The 17,224-nt window shown below is 43.9% G+C and overlaps 1 protein-coding gene across 2 annotated transcripts in view; it reads left to right on the top strand.

Annotated features, from left to right (window-relative positions):
- LOC137434383 (uncharacterized) overlaps positions 1-17,224 on the top strand; it is a 175,722-nt gene that overhangs the window by 20,626 nt on the left and 137,872 nt on the right. For both annotated transcript variants that reach the window (XM_068127326.2, XM_068127325.2), the window contains exons 2-3: positions 5,038-5,399; positions 6,568-6,756. In XM_068127326.2, the coding sequence (XP_067983427.2) occupies positions 5,038-5,399; positions 6,568-6,756 (551 nt within the window). The remainder of the gene's footprint in view (positions 1-5,037; positions 5,400-6,567; positions 6,757-17,224) is intronic.

The following is a 17,224-nucleotide window of genomic DNA, read 5'->3' as shown; positions in this document are numbered from 1 at the left end:
CCTTAGTAATGTTCATGGCATATGATCATGTGACTCTCATGACCCGAAATCTCTTTCGCCCGTCCCGCGCAGCAGGAGACGACGTTTTGCAATCACTTTTGTGTGTCTGTCCGGGCCGTAACTTGTTTTACCATTTGAGGTTTATCATCAAATTTTCACCAAAACTTTATTATGTTAATACGGAGAAGGCAAATTAATAATTTTGTCAAAAGGTCAAAGGTCAGCATCACGTAAAATCATCAATTTTGATCCAATTGACCTGAAATTAGAATTTACCATTTGAGTTTTGTCATCAAATTTTCAACAAAGCTTGATTATGATAATATGGAGAAGGCAAATTTTAATAATTTGGTTAAAAGGTCAAAGGTCAGCATCACATAAAATCATAAATTTTCATCTGATTGCCCTGAAATTTTCAGAATTTGCACATTGGGACACTGACTTGGTTGACCAATCAAGAGCTACAAGTCGATTGTTTTTTATTTTTAGATCAAACTGTCAAAGGTCAAAGGTTGCATAGAAGCCGATTGTTTTTTTAAATATCAAAAGGTCAAAGGTTGCATAGAAGCCGATTGTTTTTTTAAATATCAAAAGGTCAAAGGTTGCATAGAAGCCGATTGTTTTTTTAAATAATAATAATAATAATAATTCATTTATTTTGTATAGCGCTTTTCCAGAAGCCCAAAGGCGCTTTGACAGAGTGGCAAACATAATGCATAACAATACATGAAAACAACAATTGCAAAAAGACAAGAATCAATAGGGAAATATTTAAAGCAAAAGGAGGGAGAAGGAGAAGAGATAGTCAGGGGTTAAATGCTGTGGGTTGAATGTTGAATGCAGTGTTGAACAGCTGGGTCTTTAGTGATGCTTTGAATGTGGTGAGTGAGGAGGAGTCTCTGATGGTGTGAGGTATCAAAATATTAATATCAAAAGGGCAAAGGTTGCATAGAAGCCGATTGTTTTTTTTAATATCAAAAGGTCAAAGGTTGCATAGAAGCCGATTGTTTTTTTAAATATCAAAAGGTCAAAGGTTGCATAGAAGCCAATTGTTTTTTATATATCAAAAGGTCAAAGGTTGCATAGAAGCCGATTGTTTTTTATATATCAAAAGGTCAAAGGTTGCATAGAAGCCGATTGTTTTTAATATCAAAAGGTCAAAGGTTGCATAGAAGCCGATTGTTTTTTAATATCAAAAGGTCAAAGGTTGCATAGAAGCCGATTGTTTTTTAATATCAAAAGGTCAAAGGTTGCATAGAAGCCGATTTTTTTTATATATCAAAAGGTCAAAGGTTGCATAGAAGCCAATTGTTTTTTATATATCAAAAGGTCAAAGGTTGCATAGAAGCCGATTGTTTTTTAATATCAAAAGGTCAAAGGTTGCATAGAAGCCGATTTTTTTTTTAATATCAAAAGGTCAAAGGTTGCATAGAAGCCGATTGTTTTTTTTTATATCAAAAGGTCAAAGGTTGCATAGAAGCCAATTGTTTTTTATATATCAAAAGGTCAAAGGTTGCATAGAAGCCGATTGTTTTTTTAATATCAAAAGGTCAAAGGTTGCATAGAAGCCGATTGTTCTTTTATATCAAAAGGTCAAAGGTCAAGGTTGCATAAAATCGTGAATTTCCATCCGATTGACCTGAAATTTTAAGACTTTGCATATTGGGTTTTGAATTGGTTCACCAATCAAAAGGTAGAAGCCAATTTTTTTTTTGGTTTTTTTTAGATCGAAAGGTCAAAGGTCAACGTTGTGTAAAATCGCCAATTTTCAATTGATTGACTTGACATTTAAAGAATTTGAAGAAAGTCACAGAATTGGTTGAGCAATCAAAACCAAGAAGCCGATTATTTTTTTGATCTCAGTCTCAAAGGTCAAGGCTGGATAAAATCATCAATTTTAATTTTGTATTTTTACCTCTGCCACTGAAGGTCGATGGAGGTTACGTTTTCACCCCTGTCTGTCTGTTTGTTACTTTCCGGAAAAGATTCCGGCAAGTATGTTGATCGGTTGGTTTGTCTGTTTGTCTGTTTGTCTGCCTGTCTGTGCGCTGCACTACGTCTACACCGTTGCACGTAGAATCGCCAAACTTTACACACATATTTGTCTTGCACTGGAATAGACACTGCCCAATTTTTAACTCTCTCGGCCCAAGGCCTCCATTATGACATCATAATTTGATAATTCGACAAGTACAAAACTTCATCCAATCAAGATGCAATTTCTTGAGCGACATCACGGCATAAACTGGTGGAGAAAAATAATAATAATGATGACGTCATCGGTCACGTGGTTCGGCCGCTATCTTGGAAAAACCGAAAAACTTTGCACCTCTATATCTCCGAAAGTGCTGAATAGAAAAAATTGAGACATGGCTCATTGTAAAGAACTCTCCATGGGGAACAAGTGAATCCTCTTGGATTGCGCTGAGGTTCGGGCATGGAATTTCTAGGAGGAAGTATAATTTGTATGCAATGAAAGTACATGTAATATGGGATCGAGTAAGATCGAGTAAGCTTCACCAGTGCGCGTGCGCGAATTTACGTCACGTCGGCAGCGAGAAGGCGTTCCCCAACACGAACCAATCAGGAACTGCCACGCCCACTTATATGATCTCAGAATTCCTGTGACAGGAATTAGCGTTACACTGGCTGGAAGTCATTCGCTAGAGGCGCTTCCTCAGCGCCAATCACCAGTGCGCGTGCGCGAATTTACGTCACGTCGGCAGCGAGAAGGCGTTCCCCAACACGAACCAATCAGGAACTGCCACGCCCACTTATATGATCTCAGAATTCCTGTGACAGGAATTAGCGTTACACTGGCTGGAAGTCAATCGCTAAAGGCGCTTCCTCAGCGCCAATAAAATAGTTAATGATCATGTCATTGGTGCCTCCATTATGACATCATAATTCGACAAGTACAAAACTTCATCCGATCAAGATGCAATTTCTTGAGCGCCATGTCGGCATAAACTGGTGGAGTAAAAAATTAATGATGATGTCATCGGTCATGGGGTTCGGCCGCCATCTTGGAAAAACGGAAAAACTTTTCACCTCTATATCTCCGAAAGTGCTGAATAGAAAAAATTGAGGCATGGCTCATTGTAAAGAATTCTCCATGGGGAATAAAATATGCTAATGATGATGTCATTGGTGCCTCCATTATGACGTCATAATTCGACAAGTACAAAACTTCATCCGATCAAGATGAAATTTGTTGAGCATCATCAAGGAATAAATTATTTTAGAAAATAAATAATGATGACGTCATAGGTTACGTGGTTCGGCCGCCATATTTGTCCAAAATGGCCGATAAAAAAGTACATTCCGGCAAGTCCTCGGTCTCTGACCGATTTTTCATCTGTCTGTCTGTTTGTTTGTCTGTGAACAAGATATCTCAAAAAGTTGTGGACCGATTCGGACGACATTTTGCAGAGAGGTAGTGTATGTGACAAGAACGAAATGATTAGATTTTGGTGAAGATGCGGATGCGGATTCGGCGACTAGAATTTTTAAAGTGATTCTTCACCATTGGGAGATTGGGCCAAAAACGATACATAGCAGGATATCTCAAAACGTTATGGACGGATTTCGACGAAACTTGGTGGACCAGTTGGGTGTTTGATAAGGACAAATAGATTCGATTTTGGTGAAGATCCGGGTCCAGCTAGTAGAATTTTAAAAGTGATTCTTCACCATTGAGCGATATGGCCAAGCAGGTGGAGGTATGCTCTCTACTGAGTGCCGTTCTAGTTAATCACTGTTTCCGTCATGTTGAGCATAAGGAAGAAGAATAAGACTTCTGAATACAAATGGCCGTGCGGATGGATGTTTTGTGTTTTTGTGTTTGCCTTTAAGATGGTCTTTACGCAGCCTCGTGGGATTGTTCACCTGGGAACAAGTACAGTTTTTTAAGTGTCCCCATGAATGAAGGTTGAAACATTGCATTGTGTCATAAGGACAATTTCACCGTCAAATGGAGGCAAAAGAAGCCTTCATTTTTGTAAACTTTGCATGAAAGCAAGATTTCTTACTTCTGACAAAACCATGTGATCACCTTGATATGACCACTCAATGTGACCTATGACGTCTCTGCTGCCTTGTTGACTTTGCTTTCGCTGTTCACCTGGAAACCAAAATGCAATAAACAAGACAATCCCAAACACATGTTGTTGTTGTTACGGTAATGAGTGATTTGAGAGGGACGCAGAGCCCCAACCTGGAGATTGGACTTCGGAGAGACAGTAGTAGCGGGAATTTGGTCAGGGTGATCGTGATAATCGTGTACTCGACGGATATCTCATGTCCACCAACAAAACGAATGTTGCCAGACAAGTTCCTGGATTAACATCCGGTCTGACACACAGTACATACACCTGAAATTCCTCACCCAGGAAGCAACAATCTAACAATTGATTGTCCTGTCAGGAATCAAATCCAGGATAGACAGCTCAAAGGCAAATGCCTACCTGTGAACTAACCTGACGGACCACATTGAGCACATTGTACTGGTCAAATTACACTGACGTGGGTGTATGTGTGTGTGTATATATATAATTATATATATAATATATATATGTGTGTGTGTGTGTGTGTATGTGTGTGTATGTGTGTGTGTGTGTGTATATATGTATGTGTGTGTGTGTGTGTATATGTATGTATGTGTGTGTGTGTATATATGTGTGTGTATATGTGTGTGTGTGTGTATATATGTATATGTGTGTGTGTGTGTGTGTGTGTGTGTGTGTGTGTGTGTGTGTATATATATATATCTGTATGTGTGTGTGTGTGTGTGTGTGTGTGTGTGTGTATATATATATATGTGTGTGTGTGTGTGTGTGTGTGTGTGTGTGTGTGTGTGTGTGTGTGTGTGTGTGTGTGTGTGTGTGTGTGTGTGAGAGAGTCTTGGTAAGTTTTGGCTTGCACCGGTAAGGGTGCAGGTACACATTTATGTAGGACAACGAATTTCTTTCTCAGCTTGATCTGTACTTACATTCTCTCTCTCTCTCTCCCTCCCTCCCCCCTCAAATATTCTTGCAGTTGATTCGAGTGTCCATTATGACCTGACTCGTGTTCTACAAGTGCCTTTCCCAAAAGGAGTCGTCATCGTAACGGGATACAATAGTCTACCGGCATACCGTTTCTCAGCCGGTGCAGCAGTAATCGGTGACATCCATGATCTGATACCCTCACCGTTTCCTCAACACTTCTCACTACTTGCAACTCTGCAACCGAATGACGCACGTGGTGGAGTGGTTTTTTCCATCACCGACCGACAACAGAAGCTGGTGCTGCTTGGCTTGAAACTTGCTCCTGAGGAGTTTGGAGGTGGCTGGCAGAGCATCATCCTCCTCTTCTCTCATCCCGATGCTGATGAAACAGAGGAGGCAGCCATTTTTAGGGTAGGAATGTAAGAATAATCCTGTACAGACATAATCAAGATTTTATAAAGTACATATTATGCAGATAGATGTCTTATGTTTCTGCCACCCGTTGGATCACCAACAGACTGGCAGGATTGCCTAAATTTACACACACATGCCTCTGAGAACGAGGCGAGCGATCGCCGGCATCCTGATCAAATTACAAATTCCTGCTCTAACCTAGAGGGGGCGCTGTCCTCTAACCTACAGGGGGCGCTGTCGTCTAACATACAGGGGATAAATTCGTGCTCTAACCTACAGGGGGCGCTGTCGTCTAACCTACAGGGGATAAATTCGTGCTCTAACATACAGGGGGCGCTGTCCTCTAACCTACAGGGGACTAATTCCTGCTCTAACCTACAGGGGGTGCTGTCGTCTAACCTACAGGGGATAAATTCGTGCTCTAACATACAGGGGGCGCTGTCCTCTAACCTACAGGGGACTAATTCCTGCTCTAACCTACAGGGGGTGCTGTCGTCTAACCTACAGAGGATAAATTCGTGCTCTAACATACAGGGGGCGCTGTCCTCTAACCTACAGGGGACAAAATCCTGCTCTAACATACAGGGGGTGCTGTCCTCTAACCTACAGGGGACAAATTCCTGCTGTAACCTACAGGGGGCGCTGTCGTCTAACCTACAGGGGATAAATTCCTGCTCTAACATACAGGGGGCGCTGTCCTCTAACCTACAGGGGACGAATTCCTGCTCTAATCTACAGGGGGCGCTGTCCTCCAACCGACAGGGGACAAATTCCTGCTCTAACCTACAGGGGGCGATGTCCTCTAACCCACAGGGGACAAATTCCTGCTCTAATCTACAGGGGGCGCTGTCCTCCAACCGACAGGGGACAAATTCCTGCTCTAACCTACAGGGGGCGCTGCATTAGCAGCACAGCTGCCCCGCCCTTCCCCCCACCCTCAGCCAATGATGCCACTCAGTCATGTGCTGTATACAAAAGAAGAAGAAGATCACCAACAGTTTTGTGATTAATAGATGCAACCTTCTATTTGTTGTCATGCACTGTCCTGAGTTTATGTCAAAAGTAATAATGGGCTAAAAAAAATTTTTTGTTAGCTTGCCTTGCCAATGTTTCTTTGTTTTATTGTGTTTACATTGCAACTGAACTCTGACCTTTATACCGGCAGGTCAAAGCTTTGACAGGCCACTGGTGGCAGATTGCCATCAGCATTGAGGGAACAACTGCCACGCTTTTCTTGAACTGCAAGTTTGCGGGAAAGACGAGGTTCAAGCGACCGGTCGGCGACCTGGAATTTCCTCTCGATGCCACCATCCTCCTGGGTCACGCAGGCCGCACCGACCCAAATTCCTTTGTGGTGAGATGGTCACTGTTCAGGTGCCGTGTTCTCTATAACTGCATCCTTCCCTGATAAAGTAATAGTTTCTAAATCGAACCTTTGGTAATGAACTCTTACTCACCCAAATACACAAAGGTGAATAATTTTTAAAAAATTTTATTTCATGATTTTGTTTAAGATAGTTATGTGATTGTTATTCTTTTCTAATAAATAATTGTGAAACTTTAAACACCCCCTTTCAAAATTTTCACCTTGTGTGGCCTTATACCCAGGAATTAAATTACATTAAATCAGACTTTTCCACCTTTGTTTACACATCATAACCCACAACTTCCAAGTGAAAAACAAATTCTACAAATTTCACAAAATTAATTAAAATACAAAACTAGATATCTTGGTTGGATAAGTGTCCCCCCCCCCCCCCCCCCCCCGATTTAATACTTGGTGGAAGCACCTTTGACCGTAATTACAGCTGTGAGTTTGTTGAGAGAGGTCTCTACCAACTTTGCACACCTTGATTGGGCAATATTTGCTCATTGTTCTGTACAAAACTGTTCAAGCTCAGTCAAGTTGAGTGGGGAGCGTTGATGGACAGAAATCTTCAAGTCAGGCCACAGATTTTCGATTGGATTTAGGTCGGGGCTCCGACTGGGCCACTCAAGGACATTCATCGTTTTGTGCCTTAGCCACTCCAGGTGTAGCTTTGGTTGTGTACTTCAGGTCATTGTTATGCTGAAAGGTGAACGTCCGTCCAAATTTCAGCTTTCTTGAAGAGGGCAGCAGGTTTTCCTCTGGGATTTTTCTGTATTTTGCTCCATCCATTTTCTCTTCTATCCTGACAAGTGCCCCAGTCCCTGCTGATGAGAAACATCCCCATAACATGATACTGCCACCTCCATGCTTCACAGTCAGGATGGTGTTCTTTGGGTGATGTGCTGTGTTGGGTTTGGGCCAAACGTAATGTTTTGCATTTTAGCCAAAATGTTCCATCTTGGTTTCGTCAGACCACAACACTTTTTGTCACATGACTTCATTCAGAATCTCCTGAGTGTTTTTTTGCATACCTCAAGCGAGACTCAAGGTGGGCTTTTTTGAGCAATTGTTTCACCCTATCATACAGGCCAGACTTGTGGAGTGCTTGGGATATTGTTGTCACATGCACACAGTGACCAGTCTTTGCCATAAAGGCCTGTGGCTCTTTCAAAGTTGCCATTGGCCTCTTGGTGGCCTCTCTGATCAGTCTCCTCGTCTTCCAGTTTAGAGGGACGGCCTGATCTAGCCAGGGTCTTGGTGGTATCAAACGCCTTCCACTTCTGATTGTCTTCACTATGCTCCAAGGGATATTCAAGGCCTTTGAAATATTGTTATACCCATCCCCTGATCTGTGCCTTTGCACAACTTTATCTTGGAGGTATTTTGAAAGCTCCTTGGTGCCTGTTTTGGAGAGAAAGAAGAGGAGGCATTACCTTTCAGCACGCCCTTGTATAACCACCAGGACGTTGATTGACGTGTGCTAGCCAACGTGGGAAGCAAGGAGAAGCTGATGTTTTGGGTGTTACCCCTCTTTTGCTGCGACGAAGGGTTATTGTCTGAAACATCAGCTCCTCCTTTCTTCCCATGTCAGGTAGCACAACTCGATCAACGTCCTCTTAATTCCATCCTTTGTTCTATCTGTTGGCTGATCCAGATAGACACAAGTTTTTACCAGCACGACTAGTTCTTCATTCAGGCGTGTATACACACACACACTGATATAGTGAAATATATATAAATAGCAAAAGTATGCATCCCCAGTGACAGGAAAAGCAAATAATCATTTTAAAAAACGAATGAAAAAAATCATACTCAGGTGCACAACCTTGGGGTCACCTTAGTATGCGTACAAAGTTTCAAATTTATATCTGTCATCGTCATGGAGCTATGGAACTGACAAACACACAAACGCACACACGCTATTTTATTTGTACAAATACATTCTTTATTTATGTTCTTACTACTTCTTGATAAATAAAAATATCTTTCCATGTCATATATTCGGAGTACTTATTTCGTAGAACATGTTGAACGACCCCATATACCCCTTGCCTCGGTGACGGTCTCGCCTTGAACCAAATTATGAAGCCAAATTCGACTGAAATCCAGCATTGCCACCACCTGCTTACAAAGTTAAGTAAAATCCGTAGGGAAACAATGCCACCATCACAATGCAGCCTTGTTTGTATGCGTCTGAGTGGGAGAGTCGTGTAAGTGTGTGGGGGAAAGGGGGTTTGGAAGGGGACGGGCAGGGGCAGTGTAGCTGAATCGCATGTCATTGTTCGTGTCCTATCTCATTGTTCGTGCCCTTAGCTACACACTCGAATGACATGAATGTCATCCCTCGTCTTTAAGGTGGGTGCGTTACCAATGGGACGTGTCGATACAAAAGCAAAATACAAAATTGAATCCAATAATAATGAGACTTTTGTATCTAACTTGATCTTCAAATCACTTTCTTGTTTTCTGCAACGTCACACTGTTGATCGTTATTACTGAAAGCAGAATCTGGATTGACTCACTCGTAAAAATTGGGCTATGATATCGCCTTGCTTAAATTGCATTTGATAATTGCCACAGGACATTCGATTTTAAGCATATTTGGGTTTATGTTGCAAGAACAATACACCCAAGGAAAGCTTTCCACCTACTGTACGCTCAATGAACTGGGTCAAAATGGTAACGCCGGTCAACCGATTCTGGCAATCTGAGTGGGGTCACGGGCCTGTTTGCCACGATACCTTGCTCAAGCGGAATGCCTGAGCCAGTCGGGGGATGCGCTGATCGGTGCCGTGTTCCTGATTACCCAAAGTGGCAATCCAAGCGGAGGTTTATCAGACGCAGACACGCTTCTATACTGGGCTCGAATCACCCAAACCAAATCTGTCCTTTAACGGACATACTAGTCAACATAACTTGCAATCAGAACACTCCAATCACTCTGAGACTAAGTGAATTGTTAATGGTGTATTTACAAGCAAGAAGAGCGGGAATCCAAAAAGAAGCAATACTGACATTTATAATAACCCCATACACACCCTGAATAACAAACAATTGGTAAGTCCTTAATTATCTATTCCTTAAAGGCCTCAAAACATTCCCACAGAGGAAAACCAGAGAGATTTGGAGAAGACAGAGATAACAAAGGCTGTGGCCGATGGGATGCAGCGATTCCAAGGTGGAGATACGGCCGCCGATGGGGAAAAAAACGATTGTCCGCAAGCAGGAGCTGACATGAGGGGGGAGTTGTTGTGGTCTGCTGAGGTGATGTGGTGGAAGACTCCAGTGGATGCGTCCATACTGCGGAGAAACCCCAAGGGATCCTGTGCACAGCTTTCCCCGCAAAGTTTTCGGGCATCTCCTCCCCCCCACTGTTCGCACCCCACCTTTATAGTTTCAGCCCCCATCTCAAGCCCGCGACGCCGCTAGTCCCACCCCACGGCTGTCATTGACCCAGGACCCAGTTTGTGAGTGGGGTATCCCCTATGACCTGTTACCAAGATCTGCGGCATGATTTCTGTCATCATGGTGGGGTTCCCCTCTTTACTGTCTATCAGATCTCTTTAAAGAACAATTAAGACACATTACAAAGTGATGCAACATGAAAAGGACATGAAGGAAAAGCAGTTTTAGACACACACACATGGGGATAGAAGATGACAGATTTCTATACGCATAATGACGTATAGCGAGCAAGGCTTCCGCTGCCAAAATCCAGCGCGGCTTGGGCGATTTTGCCCCTGTTTGGAGAACACCCAGCGAGGCCATCATCAGGGCCAAGCAAGCAAGGGTGTGTCGGGACCTGGTTCGCGCCATTGACCGAGTGGTTCACACCAATCGGAGCTGTTTTCAGATGACGTGCTGATGTCCTTGGACTTCGCGCCAGGCTCTGGGCCGACCGGGCCGAAGTGCATCGAAGTCCTTTCCAAGGGTGTGGTGCTGACCGGGCCGCCGTGGTGCTGACCGGGCAAACGTGGCGTGGTGCTGACTGGGCCCCCGCATCCGTGATGCCCACCCCACCCCCACCCCCCCACCCCCACCAGAATTTCCATGTTTTAAACGTTTCCCAGTGTGTACCCTGGATTAGAATAGGTACACCGTATCCCTGTGTGTCGTAAGAGACGACTAAGAGGGTTGGCGTCAGGAAGGGCATCCGGCCATAAAAACATTGCCTCAAAAAGAGAACCATGAAAATTACAAGTACATATGGGCAGGGTACAGCCCGAAATGGAGATCGGTTTCTGAGGTTTGTGACATGGAATGTAGGGACAATGACAGGGAGATCAGGAGAAGTGGTGGAAGTATTGGTCAGAAGAAGAGTGGACATATGTTGTGTGCAAGAGACGAGATGGAAGGGAAGTGGTGTGAGAATGGTGAAGAGTAGGCAGGGACAGAAATACAAGTTTATGTGGCAAGGGTGCCTGGAGGGCGTGAATGGTGTTGGTGTCCTGTTTTCTGAGGAGTTTGTAGACAGTGTGGTGAGTGTGACGAGAGTGAGTGATAGGTTGATGATGGTGAAAATGATGATTGGAAAGCTCTTGGTGAACGTCATCTCGGGATATGCTCCGCAGGTTGTTTTTTTTTGTTTGTTTTTGTTTTTGTATACTGAATCGAGGCTCGTGAAAGAGCTAACATTTACTTCACAAACAAATCAACCAGACAAACAAAATATATAAAAAGAGGGAGTGGAAGACAATATGGGGAGAGAAGGGGAAGCACACAAACACAACATTTGAGAGCAGGGAGATGTGTGGAAGGGAGAGGGCTTTGGGGGAGGAGGCGTGGGAAGGGGGGGGGGGGGGGAGGGAGGGAGAAGTATAAAACACAAGGACACCAAGGACTTCCAGGACAGAAGTTGGTATTTCAAAAAAGTGGAATTGGGGTGAAATTAGCGGGGGTAGAAAAGATCAAGGTTTTGGATGGGGGAAAATAAGAGATGGTGGTGAACAGCTGTTTTAAAGACCTGGAGGGTGGAGTGGGATTGAAGAGAGTGAGGGAGTTTGTTCCAGAGGCGAGAGAAAAGAGGAATGAAGGAGTGAAGGTGAGCAGAGAGTCTTGATTTTGGCAGTTTAACCATAAGAGGGTTGCAGGCAGATCTTGTGCGACCTGTAGGAATATTTGCAGGACAGAGCCCAGAGAGAGCTGGGGGGGGCAAGGCCAGAGAGGAGTCGGTAGAAGATGGAAAGACCACCAACCTGCTTGCGGTGAGTGAGTGAGAGGCCCTTGGAGTTAGCTTCATCGCGGGAGATTCCAATGATTCTGAATGCTTTGGTTTCAACAGCGTGAAGACGAGCTAGGTGTGAGGCAGGAGCACCAGCCCAGAGGGGAGAGCAGTATTCCATTGAGCTGCGGATGAAAGCCTTGTATGTGGTGAGGAGCTCAGGTGTGCCAAGGAAGGACTTCGCACGACGGAGGATGCCCAGTCGGCCACTGGCTTTGGAGGGATATACTCCACATGTTGGTCGGAGCAATGAAGAGAAGGACAAGTTCTGGTGTGCGATAGAGAAGCTGATGGAAAACGTGAAAGATGAGGAAGTTGTTGTGGTAGGAGGAGACCTAAATGGACATGTGGGAAGGAGTATGGATGGTTTTGAGGGAGTTCATGGGGGTTACGGAAATGGTGTGAGAAATGGAGAAGGTGAAAGGATTTTGGAGTTTGCTGATGGAGCTGATTTGTTGATTTGTAATACTCAGTTCCAGAAAGAGGATAATAAGCTTGTTACATACACGTCAGGTGGGTCGACGACAACCATTGACTACCTGATGGTGCGTAGGCGAGATAGGGGGCACCTCCGGGACACAAAGGTGATCCCGGGGGAGGAGGCTGTTTCACAGCACCACTTGGTTGTCTGCGACATAAGGGTGCAAGGTGCGAGGAGAGCTCGGCGGGTGAAGTACCAACCGAGAATGAAGGTGTGGAGGTTGAAAGAGGTGACAGTAAGGGAGGCATTAAAAGAGAGGCTGAGTAGGGTAGAGGATGATGTGGTTGAGCTTTAAAGTGCTTGGATGTCAATGAAAGCTAGTCTGTTGGGAGCCGTTGGTGAGGTATGTGGATGGACAAAAGGACCACCGAGGCACTCGGAAACATGGTGGTGGGATGATGAAGTTGGAAAGAGGATTGACGAGAAGAGGAAGATGTTCAAGGAGTGGCAGAAGGCGAAGGGTACGGGAGCAGAAACAGCAGAGCATGAAAGTTATAAGGCAGCCAAGAAGGCTGCAAAGAAAGAGGTAGCAAAGGCGCAGGAGGCATGTAGGAAAATGTTCAGAGAACGCTTGGATTCGGAAGAGGGTCAGAGAGCAGTATTCAGGATTGCAAAGCAGATAGCGAAAGAGAGGTGTGATGTGATGGGGGTGAGTTGCTTGAAGGATGAAGTGGGACAAATCGTTGTGGACCCAGATGGAATTAAAGGAAGATGGAAAAGATATATGGAAAGCTGTTGAATACAGAGAATGAATGGGATGGCAACATAGAGAGTAACCCAATTTTAGGACCGGCAGAGAAGATAACTGAGAAGGAAGTTGAGGAAGCGATAAAAGCAATGAAGAGTAGAAAAGCGGGAGGGCCGATGGGAGTTGTGGGAGATATGTTGAAGGCAGCAGGAAGTTGGGGTGTGAAGAGAATGACAGAGATCTGTAATCTGGCGGTGAAAGAAGGCCGCATTCCAGTGGTTTGGGAGCTGAGTACCCTCGTCCCTCTATACAAGGGGAAAGGTGACCCTCTAGAGTGTGGCTCATACCGAGCGATATAGTTATTGGAGCATGGAATGAAGGTATTGGAAAGGGTGTTGGAGAGGAGGATAAGGAAGAAAGTGAAGATCGACGAAATGCAGTTTGGATTTATGCCAGGAAGAGGAACGACAGACACGCTTTTTATTGTGAGGCAGTTGCAGGAGAAGTACATGGAGAAGTGGAAGAAGTTGTTTCTTGGGTTTGTTGATCTGGAGAAAGCATTCGATAGGATTCCACGCAAAGTATTGACATGGGCAATGAGGAAGTTAGGAGTGGAGGAATGGTTGATCAGAGTAGTGATGGCAATGTAAAAAAGAGCGCGCACAGCTGTAAGGACGAAGGACGGGAACAGTGGTGAGTTTGAGGTGAAGGTGGGAGTGCATCAGGGGTCGGTACTAAGTCCACTACTATTTGTAGCTGTGATGGAGGTGCTGGTGCAGAACGTAAAGGAGGGTTTGCCTGGGAGTTGTTGTATGCAGATGATCTGGTGTTGATTGCGGAAAGTATGGATGGACTGAAGGAAAAGATGAACAAGTGGAAGGAATGTATGGAGACAAAAGGTCTGAAGGTGAATATCGGAAAGACGAAGGTGATGGCAAGTGGTAAAGCATGTGGTGAGGTGGAAAGAACTGGGAAGTGGCCCTGTGCTGTGTGCAGGAAGGGTGTCGGAGTGAACTCCATTCAATGTACAATGTGCGCTGAGTGGGTTCATCAAAAATGTAGTGGTCTGAGAGGGTCATTAACCAGTGTGGCAGCTACATTCAAATGTAAGGTGTGCACAGAGGGAGCTGCAGATAGAGGAAATGTTGAGTTGGATCTTGGAGACGGCGTGAAGCTGAAAGGTGTGAAAACATTTTGCTACCTCGGAGACATGCTGAATGGAGAAGGTGGATCAGACTCGGCAACGGTTGCTAGAGTGAGATGTGCATGGAAGAAGTTTCGGGAACTGAGTGGCGTGCTGATGAGGAGGGGAGTGTCGTTGAAGCTGAAGGGAAAGGTGTATGCTGCATGTGTGAGAAGTGTTATGATTTATGGGAGCGAGACATGGGTAATGAACGTAGAGCAGCAACGAAGGTTGGAAAGGGTGGAAATGCGAATGGTTCGATGGATGTGTGGAGTATCGTTGAGAGAGAGGAAGACAAATGATGAATTGCGAAAAATGATGGGAATAGAGCCTGTGATTGATGTTGTAAAGAGGAACAGGTTGAGATGGTTTGGTCATGTGTTGAGGAAGGATGAAAGTGACTGGTTGAGAAGAGTGATGGAAATGAATGTAGAAGGAAGTAGAGGACGGGGAAGACCGAGAAAGACTTGGCCAAAGATGTAGTCAGGTTCACTATGTTTTTTCGTTCAAAATCCTGGTAGATTCGCAAACCTATACATTTTTGGAAACGTTATTACATGGAAAATCTGAAAATCAATGTTTACATTTGCCAATTCCGACCAATTCGATTCGACCAATTAGACCAATTCGACCAATCGACCAATTCCATTCGACCAATTCGACCATTCGACCAATCGCTTCGATCGACCATTCGACCATTCGACCAATTCGATCGATTCGATTCGATTCGATTCATCGAATTCGATTCGATCGACCATTCGACCAATTCGATTTGCCAATCAATTTGACCGACCTTTGCTTGTGTGGAACGGACTGTGAAAACGATGCGGATTATATTGTCGGATACGACACACAGGACAGTGATGACGAACTCTAAATGGCATATTCTGTAATCGTGTATGTTTGATGCCATTGACTGCCTGTGTATATTTTGTCATTGACTGCCTGTGTAGATGTGAAGTTATACTGACTGCATGTGTATATATGATTTTGCTGACTGCCTGTGTATGTTTGGTGATATGAATTATTGTGACACATTTTGATGTTATTAACTGCCTGTACAAAATGATAACATGTATTTGATTATGCAACTTATCGCGAATATAAAGACAGTATTTTGCAATTCAAAACCTTTGATTCGAGTCTTACCATTCCCCATAGCACTAATTTGATACTTTCATTGGATTCCTTGTCCCTGAAAATATAGGTTTAGTATATTTTAAAAAGTTTTTAGGGTAATTAGAGGCAGAAATAGAACAAAATATGTATTTTACAGTGGCCATTTTGAAAATCCAAAATGGCCGCCATACAGGTATCTCTCCAAATGTAAACATTGATTTTTAGTTTCATTATGCTATAACCTTTCCAAAAATGTATAGGTTTGCTAATCTACCATGATTTTGAACGAAATATAATTTATTGACATAGTGAACCTGACTAATGGTGGAATAAGAAATGCGGGCAAGGGGGTTAACAAGGAGAGATGCAGAAAATAGGGCAAAATGGAGAAGATTGTCATGGGGACCGCAAGGCTAACCCCCGCTCTAGCAGGGAAAATGGCCTTAAAATGCATGTTGTTGTTGTTGTTGTTGTATAATGACGCAAAATCCTGATATCACGATTTAAATTACCTCATGCTTACTCTAAACAGGCAGAAGGGGAAATAACTATCGCTATAACACGCAAAGTTGTCCCTGAGAAGGCATTCTCACAACTATATGTATGTATGCATATATATCTTTATCTGCTACTAAACGTCATATACAACCTCTTGTTCCAATTAAGGATTAACACTCAGCATCAGCTTGATTTTTGCTCCCCGTGCTGGTTGCCATGCCTTTGTTAACTTTCAGTTGATAAATTCCTATTGATGAAGATCCAGAAACAAAGTCTACACCGGAAGAAAATGTTTTTCCTTCTGATCCATGGCTGATCATGTTTGGCTTTTGTATGATATTGCTTAAACATTGCACATATGTGTGGGTTTCACATTGCGAGCACGAATGATCCGTTGACGATTCATCTCAATGTGTAGTCGTAACAACTATTTGTCTATTTGTTGTTTGGAAGCATCTTAAGGGGATGTGTGTGGATGAAGTGATTTCTAAACGAAGAAACTTGTGTGAGAACGTTAACATCGCAGTGCAAAAAGATTTTCATTCACGATGAAAGTCGTTAGGCCACGGCAGAGATAACATTCTGGTTTCTGGTCTGACCTCATCAAGCATCGGAAAGAAAGGCTGCTTGTTTTGGACACAGTGGGACCGTTGAGAATTCATCTGATATTTAGCCAATGGCTAACCAGATTCACATGACGATGGGATTAAAAAGCTGTTCGCAGAATATCACTTGTTGCATCCACAGGCATCTTTGCTGTTTTCAGCACCTGCTGCTCGATGAAGCTACGAGTCGGCCCACCGAGCCGTTTGAAGAATGGCTTTCAAAGAATGTTCCTGGCTGCGTTTGTTCTTTCAGAATGCCATTTGGCAGAAGGAAATACAACTGGGAATTATTTTTGTGCATGAAAATTGACAATTGGGCATCTGCAATCATTCTTACTATCAAGACCAAAAAGAGAATATAGGTAAGAGAATTAGAGGTCGCCCAAGGCCTCGTATACTATAGGAATGTCTATTTGACCAGGTTGTATAATTTAGAGGTGTAAAGGAAGACTCATGCTTACTAAAGGAAGACTCATTGGAATCTTCCACGATGAAGCCGATTGTGAGGGCCTTTCACTCTCTCACCGCAGGCAGGTTGGTGGTCTTTCTGTCTTCTACCGGACTCCTCTCTGGCCTAGCCCCCCCAACCCCCCCCCCACAGCCCTGTCTGTGCTGTGTCCCCCAAGTACTCCTACAGGTCGCACAAGATCTGCCAGCA

This window comes from Myxine glutinosa, chromosome 10 (genome assembly GCF_964187855.1).
Source record: "Myxine glutinosa chromosome 10, kmMyxGlut1.1, whole genome shotgun sequence".
Lineage (NCBI taxonomy): Eukaryota > Metazoa > Chordata > Myxini > Myxiniformes > Myxinidae > Myxine > Myxine glutinosa.
This window is presented reverse-complemented; position numbering and strand designations above follow the sequence as displayed.